Genomic DNA, 17,085 nt, shown 5'->3' with positions numbered 1-17,085 from the left:
AGGCTCTCTTTTATGTCTTGTTTCATCACCTTGACCGGCAGGATAGATTTGGGTGGGGAAAGGGAAGAAATAACTCTTGTCCCTCCTTCATTACCACCACTGAGAAGCCCTATCATGGCCCTGTGCTGCTGCTCAGTGTTCACCAGATCAGAGTATGGTTGTACTTAGCAGCTTCTAGATGTGAGTCTAAATATGTGAATGGGATGAAGGCTTTCCCTAAAGCCCGCGTCACACTGTCCCGAAACTGACATCAGATGGACACACGAATATGGAATTTTGAATTTCACACGAAGATGGCCCCGAACTTGGTCAACAGCCGAAGCAAGTACGATGCCTACAGAAGGCCACACGATGGCACCCGAACCACACACGAAAATATGGTCATAGACTTTACTGATGATTTAGAATGTATCCAGACTCAACGTAAGAGATTGTGCCTCTTCGGGGGGTGCCAACATTTAAACATACACTTTATTCTTTACTTTCTCCGTCTTTATATGTAGATTTGAAGATAATAATTATCTCCGTCATGTTGTTTCCATAGCAACAACAACTTCCTGTCAACAGCGTAACCTCGCCTTCAAAATAAAAGCATCTAAATAAAACATGAAGTTAACCTAAATTACATTTAAGACATACAACTGCAACGAAAGTAACAAAAACAATGTAATATCCTTTTCAGTTTCACAGAACACAAATTGGGTTATTTACATAATATGTTTACATGATTTTGTTGTGAAATAAATGCAATCTCGATGTCATCGTACTATAATACGATGGCTGAACGACAGCATTGCAAGGGCTTCACGTAGTCGTGTTGCCTTCCTAAGACAATCGGGCAGCTTCTTGTTTCCTTCGTATTGTCTTCGTGAGGCGAAAAATGCCAGATGTCACCGATGATCAGACGAAGATGCCCTCACGAGTGCCTTAGGAAGGGCAAAATGGACACACAAATTCAACACGAAAATTAACCTTCGCAAGGTCCTTTGTAAAAATGTTGGCAAGCCAAAGATTTTGCCACTGCTCACAAAGTTGCTGCCGGAGCCTGAGAAACTCCACCGGCGGTCATACGATAGCTTAAGATGCCCTCACGAATGGCCCGATGTTGTTACGATCCCTTTATCGTGTGTCCATCTGGTGACAATTTCGGGACAGTGTGACAGGGGCTTAAATGTCACCTATTATGCAAAATCCACTTGTTCCTGTCTTTTATATATCAACATGTGTCCCCTCTGTGTAAAGAGATTCTGAAAAAGATTCGCTCTCTTTTTCTCCTGATCCATTTATATAACAACCTGTCTGAAAATGAGCCCATCAGATTTGGGCCACTTTATGATGTCATAACGATTTTTTGGCTTGCATATCCACTAGCCAATCATCAACTAAGGTACCCCCCTTATCTCTCCTCTTAGAGCACCATTCTGTTCTTTTTAACCAGATATCTCTCAGAGGGGCGTGGGGAGTGGATCCTTATTTTCATTTTTAAAAGACAGAGAATCAGCCCTTTTGAAACAGAGGGGATTATGGGATGCTACAATGCATGATCTGTTTGGTATTTCGAGCCAAACACGTCAGACACATGTTTTGTATACATCTGAAACCTATAATATATTGATGAAAAACAGTATAATGGGAGACCTTTAAAAAGAATAACGGTTTGACTTCTTTTTTTTTTTAAATGCCTCCCTTCACTTTGATCTGGAAATAGTTATGGTAAAGGTCAGTGTTCAGTGTTTATTTTACACAATCATTACATAGTTGAATGCCTCCTCAAGCAACTAAAGTGTTCTGGAAAGACTGCTGACACAACAGCCAATGAAGCTTGATTACTCCAAAAGACGAAAGAATCAAGGTCGATTGAAAAGAAAAGTCTAACTTCAAGGGAACATAAGCTGGCACTTCAGCAAGAAGCAGCTAACTTGCAGCTTAGCATGGATGCTTCATCTAAACTGACTTTATACTAGCAACAACCTGTGAAGGTTCCTGTTCCACTTTAACAGTATCAGCAATGATGGACTCAAGTTACATGCACACTTCAGCGCAAAGGTCCACAAAGAGAATTGATTGTTTGGAAGCCCTTGATGTTAAAGAGCTTTTCATGGACCCTGAAGTCTGCTCCACCACTAGGGTTATTCTTGAGATCTTTTGGGAACACGTGCAATTGGTGTTGAAAATTACATGCTTCTTTCCTTCTACAAAGCTTCCAGCTGAACATCCCTGACATTTCACCAGCTTAGCTGATCCAAGCCATCATCACATATTCAAACTGTGAGACGATGATGGCACATTTGACATCCCAGCCAAGTCTGATTATAACACTTACGGAAAGAGTTGGAAAGAGTACAAAGGCTAGGAAGAGGTCCTGATTGAAGATGTCGGTCAGTCTGCGCAGAGCCAGGACATTTCTAGAGACAGCAAAGGGAATGATCTATGAGCGGCTAAAAATATGACTGCTTGGCTTTGTGCTTGGATATGATAATATATTACGCTCAGTATGTGTTCTTCTACGGGGCGTATATGGGTGACATAAAGGAAAACAGACTCTGGGTTTGTTAAGGAAGAATTTAAGGAGAGTTTTCTCTAATAGGTGGATCACTGAAGGTCACTGTCTTCAGTTCCCTTGTGAGTCTATAAAACTGAAGTAAATCAGTGAGAGAATGTTCTTACATGCCCTTACTTTCATCCAGGAACGTTATTTATGTTTAAAGGGGAAGGGTTACTGACTGCAGCTGTAATCACAGTGTAATGAAAGCAGAGGCACAGAAAGAGATACTAAAGCAGGTTATTGTGATACATGATTCTAGTAAACATAAATTATGATATATGCTCTGTCTGTATAGAAATATTATGGGATATTTGTTTTGTTACACATACAGTACACCTAAACTGAACCTAGATTAACATGTTAAGCATTTAACTTTGACCTATTGCTGTCTAGAAATAATCTTCAAAAGATCTTTTCAATTAAGATTTCCTGAGAGTTTATAAAGAAGCTTGTGATAAAATCAGCTTTGAAGCCATCTCCAAGAACTGAGATTAGCCCTGTTCTGTTTTAGCCCTGGATACACTTTCTAAACTCCTTTTGTTGCATGAGACATTTTTAGACTTTGTATTAGTAACAGCTTTCCTTTTTGTATGATTTGTGTTTTCTGCAAGTGAAAAATTGGCTTTGGGATTTCCCACATTGTACATTGGAATACATTTCACTTGGTGTGGTAATCGTTTTTTAGAAAGCTGCTTTAACTTGTGCTTTCTGCTTGCTATGTCAGGCTTTGTGCTCTTAATCTGTGTTGTGTGGTGAGAACTACTCCACTAAAAATACATGTTAACACTTCAAAGGAGGTCGAGCGGTTGCTTTTACACCAAAATGCATGAGCTGATCCTGTGTCTTCACTGCCTGAGACGACAACAAACTTGCTATATTTTTCAGAAAGCCATTACACTAATGAAACTAAAGTATTACCAAGAAATAAGGCTCTTGTTACGAATGTTTGTTTTGTTTTGTAGTTGATCTATGAAGAGAGAACTTCAGGGGTGAGGCTGCACTGGTGTTAATGAAAATAAGTCATTTAAACTGCAAAATGTAAAAGAATAGTTAAAGATTAACTGCCACAGTGTCCTAAAACCCTGACAGCTTCAAATGGGTTGTTTTGGTTGACTAACAGTCCAATGTTATTTTAATTTATATTTACAGAAAATAGCAAATCCTCACATTTGAGAAGCTAGAGCCATTGTTTACCGAACATTTTTGCTTTAAAACAATTAAATGCACATTTAAAGCCTAAATAACTTATTAAAATAGTTGCAGATACATTTGCTGTCCTATTTATGATTATGATCATTCCCGCTCTAGCCTAGAAGAAGAATGATCATCTTTCAGAACGATGTTATCCCTGTCATATACGTATGAATAACACTCTTCCTACGTTTAAACATGTATTGTATTCATATGGTCATTACATTACATTACATGTCACTTGTTAGACGCTTTTATCCAAATCGACTTACATACTCAATACTGGAGCAATTTGGGGTGAAGTGTCTTGCCCAAGGACACAACGACATACTGTACTGACTGCAGTGGGTTTTGAACCTGTGTTTGCACCACACGCCTCCCGGTCATGATTCAAATAAGGATAAAGATAGGTCACTAAAAAGTATAAAAGGCTTAGTGAGGTTCAGTCAGTAAACCCACTGGCAGGCAGCCACTGCCCTGACTCAGCTGAGTGTTTGTTCACTTCACAAATCACAAACACTCCTAAATTCAGCAGTCCATTTTAGATGCTGCTCAGTTTGCTGATGCTGTAACTACTATTGCATGCTTTACAGATATATATGCTATCTGATTATTTATTTTGCTCTTTATCTATTTCATTGGTAAAATGGCATGTTAAATCAGATGGCTCAGAAAACCTAAATCAAAGTCAAGGTTAAGACCCTTCAGCGGAGGAGAGCGACACATGGCATTAGAGATGCCATTTAATCTGTTGCGCATCTTTTTCCTCAAGAGCGAGAATGTGTCACCTGTTTCCTGCTAAAATGTATGGTGTTGCTGCAAAGTCATTTGGATGAAGGATGCCGTAACACTTCAGCTCTGTTATCACCAGAATTAAATATCTCTCTTGCATCAGGATTTATTGAAAACATCTAGTAACCTGAACCTTATGAAGATAACATATAATACTGTAACTGGATTTGGGAGGATTTCCAGTGATGACTGATTTCAAGGTGAATGGCCTCATGTAATTAATTATACAGGGCTTTTTGAATGGAGCAGCATGCCTTTATCATCTTAAGTATTTTGAGGTGATAAATCTAACTGATCCCATTGTCTTTAATAATGAGGCATCAGTTTGTAATAAATGTTCTTCGCACATTTTTATTAATAAACTTAGCATGTGTGTGAGGGAGAAAGGGGTTGTACAGTATGCCTACCGTCTGCTCTTATTCTTGAACTACAAAGATGTTTATAAAGCAAGTCCTAAAGGTCATACATACTATTTATTTGAATGTAAGTTACCATATCAGATGAAGTGGTATATTGTTGTTTTTCTGTGATGTGAAACACTGTAATTCCTTTTTATTTCAACGTTAATCGAGAACATAATAGGCAAAAGGACAATGTATTGTCTTAACATTAGGTATTCGGTGTATGGCAGGTGTGATAATGCATATGTAGGAAGATGTGTGCTCCAAGATTCATGCGTGTACCTTTCCATACAATAGTTATGTGCATAATCCTTTAAATAACAAAAATGTAGTTCCATGCTCTTCTTCATTCAGCATCCATATTGAATAAATCAGATTACCCTGACTGAAATTAAATATATTTTTCAGTCAGTACGTTTTGGCTGGCAGCCAGACACTTGTATATCTCAGGTTCCATGCCTCAGCCAATCAGACACACTCCAAAAGAAGGACAATCTGTGTAAACGGGGAAATGGAGCTGGTCTGTGCTCCTGCTACAAATGTGCACACAGATGCATGCTGAGGGTGTCAATTTGCACACCTACCACCATCACCTTTAGGTGTCATGTCAATCTGCTTCTGTGAGATACGAGCACTTCTGCTGTTCTCTCATGGCAATTTATGGCAAAGGCTGTACATAGAAAACGGTTCTATTCATTGCCAAAAGTAAACAAATATTTGCAGTAGCAGTTTAAGCCAACTGTAAGTTGTCCCTTCTTACATAAAGCTTTGACAGCTACTGGGCAATGACAAAGGATAAACATAAGTGTAGAGACCATACTGACAACTTATGAATACACACTCATAATACAGTTTCGTCTTGTGTTTGTCTTGGTTTGATTGTACTACTGTTTTTGTTTTTCTCACAGATTGTTTTCTATGATTCCAATTCAAGACACGTTCACACAGTGTTATATATACTGTGCTGTAGGCTATTTGAACTTGGATAATAAGAATTCCTTTAAGGCTGTTTGCCATACTTTTGGAGATATGTGTAAGATGCAGAATCTTCTACTGAAGTTATTGGCACTGTCTGAAAATGGAAGGCAAAGAAGACAAGAAGACAAATCTATATCTTAAAAACGATCTATATCAAACAGGAAGGCTAGTTAATTGGACACATTCCAAATGTGGGTATATATATATATATTGGATTAGCTGGGAATTGGGAAGGACTGTCACTGCCAAGATGGCGACGAGCAGAGTCAACCACTTTGAACCAATAGATTTACAGAAACTCTTGGGTGACATCACAGGCGCTGCTTCCATATGTTACAGTCCATAGGAGGCTCCCAAAGGAGTTAATGAACATCCAGTTGACTTGTCTTTGAACTATGGGATGGCATTAAATGCTTTTCAGAAAAAGGGACTACATTAACTGGTTATGACATTAAAATAAATTCATGATTTTAATTGCACATATGAATATTTTATGTTAATAACAAATCAAATGTCTTTGTGTTATGCGAAACTGTTGATTATGCTAATGAAAACCCCTATTTCCCAAAAGTTCCGTTCAGTTTTAGACCAAATCCCTTCAGAACCTGGCATCCTCTAGTTCTAGTTTGATTTGTTTTAAGAATAAATAACTAATAATACAAGCAAAACATTAGTATCAAAGATATACAGTACTTGCACACATTAACAAGTCTGTCCTTAGAACAGACTGTTTGAGTTTTGTCATCATTTTTACAAGGACAATGACTCAGTCATACATTATTTTAGGAAAAGTTAGGCAGAACTGTTCAACTACATCAAGCTGTGTCAGTGTTTTTCATTTTGCCAGTTCTATTGAAATTCAGGTCCCGACCTTGCAGGATTTGAACCATCAGAAACAAGATGGCAGAGATGCTGCTGTGAATCTCTCGGGCCGAGGGAGCATATTTATTCTGAGTAAATCATAGACCAATGCTTTCACAAGTCGAAAAGCGCAGCACCTTTTCGAGGTTCAGATATCTGCATTCATAAGCTACCACTCAATAGTGCGTGACTCTGTAGCCTGTTAATGAGTCATTGCATTAACAGAGAATTTCTCCCACTTACTGAGATAAATTAAAATAATGTATCCCAACAGTCTTTACAATTCCAGATTAAACATCTGGCTCGCCCTGTGAGTTAGTGTTTAACTTTAGCTCTTTGTTTATTTAACCATACCATTTTTTTTATGAAGAGCCTCTGGATGCAATTTTTGAATCCAGTTACACATGACAGAGATGAGTGTCTTGGGACATGGAAGCACAGTGGGAAGAGGAATATCAAGATAAAGACTCTCATAAAAAAAGGGTGAGGGTGCTTGTCAAGTACACAAAACCCTTTGAAGTGAATTTGTCCTTCAGCATCGGGTTCTGTGCGCTTTGGTGAAAGATTAGACCTTGTGTCACATTTTTACTGCCTGTGTCGAGGAATTATAGAGATAGATAGGAAGAGAGCAAGAGAGGTTTATAGATATAGGCAGTCACAAAGGAAGAGATGTGTATGGATATAATGACAGAGATATAAACTGATGGGTAAAAGATAGAAAGAAAAAAAGTATATATTAGTAACGTTTTATCCAAATGTGTTGTTTATTATAAAAAAGATGGGGAATGTCCAGTCTCTGTCTCTGATAGTTGCCAAATAAGTGCTAAACAAAGTTACATCATTAAAAGAGCTGCAGACATTTTAGATGTTTTCTTACCCTAAAGCTTCTTATTTTAACTTTACAGTCTCCTTGTGAACTCAAACATGATGAGGTTCTTTGTTATAGCCAAAGTTTGCACAAGTCTGATTCGCATCTTGTTTTTATCGATACACCAACATTTTTAACTCAAACAAGCAGGACACCTTTTGTTCTATTTAGATTTTTTTTCTGCTTTCCACTTTTGTTCTGATGCACAAATTATACATAAAAAAAGGTGGATAAAAAGTCCCCTAATTATACTGTAAAGATCAAGTATAATATAAATAGTTAGATATAGCTGAATAAATAATCATTGGTACTGTATATACAGTTAACAAGTTCAAGATGGATGGATAGATCTTAAATATGATTTTTTTTATCATCATCTTTTAATCAAATGGAAGTACGGTAGCCCGGAAAGCCCAAGCAGATCACAGAGTGGAGGTCAGAGAGAGGTCAGTAGGATTGTCTCGATGAATCACATGACTTAAATATGCACTGACCAATACATCAGGCAATTGGATCTGCATTCCAATAGTCGACTATGCTCCATAACAAAAAAAGCGGTATAACTAGCCTCTCTGAAGTCACAGGGAGCAACCCTCTGAACTGGTGCGGAGTCCCATGTGGAGGCTTCAGTGTTCATGCTCACATCATGAGAAGCTTTGAGGATGGCTGTGTATCAAGCTATCTAGGAGACAGCCTCTATGTTGCATGTGCCTACTGAAGTGAGCAGCAGAGTGAATGTCAGGCAGCGCTGGCCACTGTGTCAGTTTAGGGGTGGCTGTATAAAAGCTGGTGTGTGTGTGTGTGTGTGTGTGTGTGTGTGTGTGTGTGTGTGTGTGTGTGTGTGTGTGTGTGTGTGTGTGTGTGTGTGTGTGTGTGTGTGTGTGTGTGTGTGTGTGTGTGTGTGTGTGTGTGTGTGTGTGTGTGTGTGTGTGTGTGTGTGTGTGTGTGTGTGTGTGTGTGTGTGTGTGTGTGTGTGTGTGTGTGTGTGTGTGTGTGGGCGAGAGCGAGAGCCCATCCTAACCTGGGCCTGTTATGTGAGCGGTGATGTTAGAGGTAATGTGTGTGGTGGGAGTGAGAATACAGGTTTAGACATTGAGCAAGAAGCCAGTGCATGACTGCATCATTGTGTGGACTATGCAGTTCAGTGAAGGGGAGATTTGATATTTTCTTCCTCTCAGTGGGGGCTTCCTTTGAGCCAGAGCTTTGCCCAGGGAACATTCACAAAGGAGTCTTCTGCTGCAGCTGGCAGAATCCTGCTTCGTGATCTAAAACCAATTTCGCTATTTGAATAAGCTAACACTTATTTCCTTATCTTCTCTTTGCAGTCAAAAAAAATCCAGGCTCAACTGAAAGAACTGCGGTACGGGAAAAAGGATTTAATTTTTAAGGTAAGTTCAAACTGAAGGGGGTGTCTTTATAGTAGCTCCAGACCAGGGGTAAACAGGTACTTCAGACCACCTTGAAAAGGATGATCCCATCAGAGGAGGTACTCCAATTAAGTCAGTCGGCAATTACAAAGTCCCACCCTGTCAGCAGCGTGCAAAGCCAATTGGCCAGCGCTCAGTCCACACACAACATAAGCCCTGTCCTCTGATTTCCACTCTGATCCAACCCATCCTTTTCAATCATGGGAGGTATATGGTTAAATGATGTTGATAGCAGTGGGTGAAGTTTATACAGAATTGTGCATTAGAACCTATAAGGGAATCTTCAAGACGGAAATGAAAGATTACATCATGTAACGCTCCAATTTGGTGGGATCCATATATGATGGGGCATCAGAATTGTATCTTCCACACACATACTTCCTCTGTAATGCAAAGAGTGGCAAACAAGAGACTGTTCAGTATTGTACCCATACATACGCCACTGCCCTTTGTTTTTGCAAAGATTAAATGTCCAACCATCTGAGAGCAATATGTAATATTTATTGGCATTTACTGGTAAATGCACTGACCTTTCAGGCCTTGTTTGCACTGTCAAAATATCAGTTGACATTTCTGCAGCAATGCCCTTCAATGTCATTTCTTAAACGTACATTTTGATCCCGCAGACTTATCGTTCCTAAAGCTGTGTCAGACATTAATGGATAAAAAGGACTCAATCCTTGCAGACTGAACGTTATGCTTCTACGCCTGAATATATTGTCCCTGAATGTCCTGCTCCATGTACTATTTCTAGCTTGAGAATTATGGATGCTTTTTACTTGTTTTCTTAGTGTCATTGCTCGTAAATCGTTTTCTCTAAATTGCATCAGTCACTCACACAACATAACCTTATGCTCAATGTCACCAAACGATTCATGTGGCCCTTTAAACATGATGGTCTTATATGATTTGCAGTTGCAGATGGATAAGCCTAATGGTATCATACTCATTTTAGGAGAGATGACATTCTGCTTTTTTTCTAATGAAAAGGTGAGAGGGAAATGCATCATGTCCGTCTGACCTCTCTGATCCCAGTTGCTATTTTTGAAAACTCATATGTATTCCACATATGCTGTGATCAAAAGCCCAGAGGGAGACTAGGGAGCAGGAAGCAGAGAAGAGTCACTCAAGATTCTGAAATGTCTTCAGCCTCACATGGGGGGTGTCAGTCAAAGCACCTGACCGGCAGGCAGTTAGATTGGTTATGACGGGCGTCGCACCATATCAAGCAGTGTCACAATGCACAAAGACACAACAACCTTGCAATATTGGACACATAACAAAATAAAGACACCTCAAAACCTGATTATTTTTGTCTTGGGAATAATTGAGTCTTTCTTGAAACTGACAGGTAGGCCATAAAAGATAAAGAATTATAAAACTGTAAACTACTGCACTGTTTTTAAACAAAGCAATAATGCGAGTTTTAAAAAAATGAGGGCATGATACATTACACCCACAGTAACAGAAAAGCAGCCTTTTGTTTTCTGAATGTTTTCTAAAGTGCATAATTTGTAATGGCCCGCAGATTTGAAGGACAACTTAAAAAGAGTCCCGACTCAGTGAATCCAAACTATGCAGCCCCAGAACATAACTGTAAACATTAACACAGGCAGGCTCCCCTTCACTTGCTCAGCCAAAACATTATAAAACTTCAGAGGAACTGACAGTGCCTTCCCCCGCGTATCCCTACAAGACAATATTTTTGGCCGAGGAGCCTTATTCAAGCCTTCACATCTTCACTCCGTCAGACCACTTTTACATTTAGCCCAGAGCTGTTTCTCCTCGAGAAAAGCGAAGGAGTGAAAAGAAATATTATGGTTTGCAGTTGCATGCCTCGTCTCGCAGTGGCTAGTGACCCACTGACCCGTCACCTCTGTAATGGACTCAGTGCAGTAATATAGAGCTTTAGACCTGGAGGTACTAACCCTGAAAGTCAGCATATCTGGGTCAGTGGCCATGTTCCCCGCAGCCCTCAGAGGTCTCTCCGCTGATGATGCTCAGTGTAATGGACGGTAATTGCGCATTATTGTGATGCTACACAACAAAACACACAGTCTTTGGAGACAAGCTAAGAGCTGGATGAATGTGTTTGCAACCTGATCTCATCATTATTCATTGCTCTACTACACACATATATATACATTACGCAGCAATGTTTACAGCAGCTCCAAGTGAAGTGTTTTCAATTGCTGTTTGTTCTTTCAGCTGATTGTAACATCTTATTATAGTATCCTATCCAGCTCTTTACTGGCAAATCTCCAATAATATGTCACACCTCTTGTTGAATTGGACTGTACCCCATTATGCTGAAAATAATCCAAACGTATATCAGTGAATGCTTTTCATTTGCCACAAAGAAATGATTTGCAATCTTTTGTGTTGAAGATTAAAGAACTGTTCGTCCAAATATATTACCTTTAGATTCCCTGCGGAGCGCAGCCCGACACCTGTAGTACAAATGAATTTCTAAAATGGTTCCAAACTGTAAATTGGAAAAAACATCTTCTCTCAAAGATTTGATTCCTGGGCTTCTGTGAAAAAGTCATTGTGGTGAAAGTTGCCCTGTCCTTGACTGTCACTGCATGACTCATCCATCAGAGAACACGTAAACATCATTTCAGCTGCCCCTGTTGACTGGTAGAAGTGACAGACATGTTCATCATTCAAATGTACGCTTGGCTAGTAGAAACCGAGATGAAAGAAAATTTGATGATCCTGTGGAAAGCATGCTAAGATCCCCCACTGTGTCACAAAATTAGTTGAGGTACCAAACATGACGATAAAACCCCCCAGAAACCATCAATCAGCCTCTTTGCCCATCTCCAAAAATCTCCAAACACTTTTTCTTCCCAAATATTGTGGATGCTGTGTGTTGGGTAAGCTGACAAGCTGACCTTGGGCGTTTCAGGATGTAGGCCCATGCATTTTTTCATTTTGAGAGGCCAGTAAAAGACACCCAATAAAAAAAGTTTGTGGCTCAAAGTCAATCACCAAGGCAAGTTGTACGCAGACGGCATGCAAATGATCCAAAAAGAGTTTATTGTCTTCTTGTTGATGGGTTTATCAATAATGAAAGACTCATCAGAAGGTACTCTGTTGATCCTCATATGGCGTATACTGGCTCACTTACTGCAGAGCAGAGAATATATATGTGTGTTATTCAGCTCAGGGATTAAACTCCAGCAATGATCTGCTCATTAAAGGGCTTTGGTGGTTCCAGGGGGGCTGCTCCTATAACTGTCTGGATTAAACCTTTCTTTCTAAAGAACTGATGTGATCTTTATTTTAATTGTGGCTTTGAATTAATTTTGTAATCCCTCTGGATTCCGTACCTTTCTGCTCTCAGGAAATAGATCGGAGGTATTATTCATAAAGCAGTTCAGTACTCACAAGTATCAATATAACGCAACTATGATTATGGAGGTTTATGAGATCCCAATGCTCTCTTGTGTAAAGACCCAAGGGAATCATTGAGTTCTTAAAAGCGTATAATGTAAATGGGGTTCAGTACCCAATCGATGTGTATAAATGTGTGTATGTGTGAAGTGTCATTATGCAGATTTAAAAAAAAGTCAGGACAAAGGGAATGATCGGCAATGTAATAAGGAGGAGTCTCAATCCTGTGTGCTATAGATCTGTGTTATTGATAGTGCTGCGGAGACTCACTGGGGCTGGAGGAAATGCTTTGTGTGCACAGAACAAAGAGGGTCGAGCTGATTCAAAAACCATGTCTTTCTGCAGGGGCAGCAGCTAATGGACTTGGAGCAGAAGTTAACCATCGCCAAGGAAGAGCTGGAGAAGACTGCCCTGGATAAGGTGAAAGAAATAATGATTTCCTGCTGTTTTATGCTCATGCAACATTTGTTGACTTTGGTTCAGTCCACACAACACATAAGCCTGTATATGTGTGGGAGATACATTATGATGCCCCATCATAGGTTCAGAATCAGAATACCTGTATTAGTCCCACAGAAGGGAAATGTACGTTGTTACAGCAGAAAAAGAGCCAAAGACAGCTTAATGTTACGAAGAAGCATGCATACAAAAGTATTAAAGTAAAAAAAAGGTTATAATATAATACAAAATAGAATAAAATAAAAAGTTACATAATTCATAAAATACACATCATGTAACAGTTCTTAGGATTTATCTTCCAGGTATATATTACACAAACGGCATATCTATATATTGCACACATAGCACATATTGCACATAGTTGGTTGGTATTTAACAGCAAGGGGTGTCTATAGTCTGTGTAACTTTAAACTAATCTTGTCCCTCTCATTTGACCCATTTAAACCCTGCGATGTCAAACACCGAATAAATAATAAAATTGCTTTTGAATTATTTAATGAATAAAGTATGTTAAGTAATGTTAGTCTGTTAATCTGTTCTAGGGAGTGCAGTTTGAGAATAACATGTGGCTCATTAAGGAGAATATATTTTCCAGATGATTCGCTTCAGCAGGTTTCAAAGAAAGTGGCAGTTTTCATTTATGAGGTATAATGTTTATAAATGTGGTTATTGACACACTGACTCCGGGGGCAAGTTAGATGAGTTAAAAATACATCGGGAGGAAAGTGTTGCCTAGCAAAACAGGCAATTATTTTGTACTTACATCAGAGGCCCTTGTAAAAAAGATGAAACAATCATTCTGTCCATTATTATTATTGATTTAAAGTGAAATCATCTTTTGAGCATTGCTTCTTTTATAACTCTAGTGAGTTGCGCTTCATGCCTTGCCTAACGATGCCTCCAACAGTAGCTGTACTAAAGCTGCTTTTAAGCATGGCCAATGGCTTTAATGCTTAAGTACATTTCTCTTGTGGATGCATGGAAGGAGGCATGGAGGGATTCAGAAATGTGCTTTTGTGTGTCATTTTGTTTGGGGACAGGAGTCTCAGATGAAGGCGCTGAAGGACACAGTTCACATCTGCTTCTCAGCTGTCCTGCACAACCAGCCCAGCAGCAGCCCCAGATTCCTCCCCTCCCACCTGTTCAGATACTCATCGCTCATCAACAGCTCCAGAGTCACCTTTCAGCAGCCACATGCCAAGGTAATTCACTATTCCACTCACTCACGTCTCATTTCATGTTTATTCAAAGGAAGGTCTTGGTTCTTGTAGAACACCAACCATTTTTTAGATTTAATTAATCGTCAAGTGTATGCTCGGGCTAAGATATACCTATCGTAGACGATGGCTTGCTCATGGATGTCAACAGAAGCATTTATATCTTGCATTCATTCAAATGTTAATGATGAAGTAATAGGCTTTAAATAGGTCATGATAAACTATATTCTTATTTCCTTTGGTTGCCATATCTTACATGTTTTCTTTAAAAAAATTAAAAAAGCTTTATAGCCACTGATAGCACATATATTTAACACTTGTTCTAAAACTACCTCTCTATTTTCTGTCTCCTTAAAACTTCACTCATATATTTCAGGAAATAAATTAACCTTGGTGGATTTCTTCCATAAAATAATTATATGACCTGCACAATAAGCTATAAAAACAATAAGCTATAAAAACAATAAGCTATAAAAACATTTATGAAAAATATCACTTCAAATGTTTATAATTTGACTATGACTGCTTGAACTTAAATAATTACATCTTTTATCTTTCTTGAGATCTAATTTACCACAAACACACGGCTGACGTAGTCTACTATTTTTGGAAACATTTATCTTGAACTTAAGATTGTTTAAAAGTCTTACATTACATTTTAAACTTGTTGAACTCCAGTATTGTTGAATGAACTATGCTGTTCTCTAACTTAATCCAAGTGAACATTTAGTGTAGATGAAATCAGAAAAATTCTAAGCAACACATTTAGTAGCGTGGATCCAGGTCATTGTGGTAATCACGGTTGATTGCATTTGCAAGGCAGCCTCATTCACTATGGCTATGAATAAACATTACAGGCTGAAGGCAAAAAGCATTTCCTCAGCCCATTTCAATAACCAGCAACACGACCAATGGTCCATTTTCACAGGCGACATTTTGTCTTGTCATAGCAGGCAAACTCAGGTGCACCGATTACCATTAACATTGACTGTATTCCATTGAAGTGTCAGAAACATAGCCAGAATGAATCAGTAGTGCTTTGAAACAGGTAGAGCTAAATGGAGTATGTCACTCAATGTTATTAATTACACCTGTGGTTCTCTTCAAAGAAAAGGCCTGAAGTTGTGTCACAATATCTGGTCAGTTTGACTGTTAGTGACCCCAGTTTAAAAACAGCAGTTACAATGCTTTAGGAAAATAAGATAAGTGCAATCATTGAAAATGCAATGCAAGCAGGATTAAGGATTTGCCTCTGTCATGGCGGACTATAATTTCCTTCTGACTCTTCAGATAAGATAAAGCAGACGGCTGCTGTTTTCTGCTCCTCTTTGTGTAAACACTTTCAAATTAAAATGTATTTCACACTGTAACTCTATGATGTCCCAGCCTTGTGACATCATGGAATATAACTCAGTGCCAACATTTTCACCTCACCACACATCACAGCACATAATGCACTGTATGAGACATGCATTTAGGTGGTAGCCATTTGTGTGTGTATAAGTGGCTAGTTGTCAATCTGATGACCTGTGTATCACTCTCCAGAGAGAAATAGCCCGGGAAATTACTACCAAATATACAGGTTAGGCAAACACAGTTCTGGAGTTCAGAATAATAACATGTCTAAATCAAGCAGTCATTTAAATATTAGTATTTTATTAATATGGTGCTGTAGCTTACGAGCCTAATTATTTGTACGTGTTGTTAGAGTTCAACCCTGTCTCCTCAAAATTACGTTCCCACAGAACTAAACTGCATTCTCAATTACGTTTAGTTACAAACTTATTTTCTCCCACATTACGTAATTTTGAGGAAACAGGGTTGTAGAGTTTCATATTTTAGATTTAAAGTTTGTTCGTTAAGATACGATTAAGTCACTATGAAACAGGCTTTGTTGGGATATCCTCACAGTCAAGGTCACAGTAGATTAAACAACAGCCTCAGGATTTCATCCATTTCAATGAAGATATAATCTTTTGTGTTGCTAGTGAAACACTGACACGTTAGGACTCCTTTCAAGTGTCAAGATCTTTCCCAGTCCACATGTTTTTATTCTACAAACACTTCATGTCAACATTTCAAAAACATGTAACAGTGTTATAAACATACATGTTTTATTCTACAGATCTATAAATCGAAATGGAGCTGTTATACACATCATTTTTGTTTCTTCATAATGTCCCTCATAGAACCTGTGGTTATTTGTCCGTCTACAGTACCAAGCATTCATGTCATCCTTAATCAGAGATTGAGTTGGTTCCTGAAAAGCAGTCACTGCAGCCACTTAGAAATCATCAAGTCAGCCGCAGCACCACAGTGCCTTATCTGCCATGATCCTGGTGAGCAATTCTGTCTTTAAGAGGCTTTTCTCTCAGCAAGGCACTGACAATTTACCCTGCGTCTTTTTCAAGGGTGCCTAAGAGATTTGACATGCCTTAGAAGATTTTTATTTAGTTTTCTTCATTTCTTATCGTGCAGCAGTAGCACCACTGTTACCGCTGTCCCTCTGCTGTGCCTTCATACAGCGCAATATTCTGTAATTGACACTTTCTGTCCACATTGGAAATCTGGTAGGAGTTGCCAAAAATAAAACACATAATCCCAATATACCAAAAGTGTATTCCCTGTCATCTTCCTTTCATTAGTGGGAGCTAAATAAATGCAAGCACATGGACACAATAGGCATCTCATGAAATAAGAAGTAAAGGAAACTCAAGGTAGGTGTGGGTTGATTTTTTTATGCTAATGAAGTGTATGCTTCCTACTTTATTAGCATACCAATAGCAGCACTTCACTTGTGAGCTGTTGCTAGCTCCATTAACTCCTGTAGCTGCTGTACACTTTGACGGGCTGTCTGATAAATCTGAGCACACCTCCGCTGCAAAGATCCATCTGTCCACTTTGCCTGCAAGTAGAGGTGGGTCATAGCAAATTTTAATCACTGCCA

The 17,085-nt window shown here is 38.9% G+C and overlaps 1 protein-coding gene across 3 annotated transcripts in view; it reads left to right on the top strand.

Annotated features, from left to right (window-relative positions):
* The window catches only part of luzp2 (leucine zipper protein 2), a 276,029-nt gene that overhangs the window by 246,964 nt on the left and 11,980 nt on the right, over positions 1-17,085 (top strand). For all 3 annotated transcript variants that reach the window (XM_079665447.1, XM_079665448.1, XM_079665449.1), the window contains 3 exons: positions 8,962-9,024; positions 12,808-12,882; positions 13,962-14,123. In XM_079665447.1, the coding sequence (XP_079521573.1) occupies positions 8,962-9,024; positions 12,808-12,882; positions 13,962-14,123 (300 nt within the window). The remainder of the gene's footprint in view (positions 1-8,961; positions 9,025-12,807; positions 12,883-13,961; positions 14,124-17,085) is intronic.

The sequence above is a fragment of the Notothenia rossii genome (assembly GCF_949606895.1).
Source record: "Notothenia rossii genome assembly, chromosome: 2".
In the NCBI taxonomy this organism is placed as follows: Eukaryota; Metazoa; Chordata; class Actinopteri; order Perciformes; family Nototheniidae; genus Notothenia; species Notothenia rossii.
This window is presented reverse-complemented; position numbering and strand designations above follow the sequence as displayed.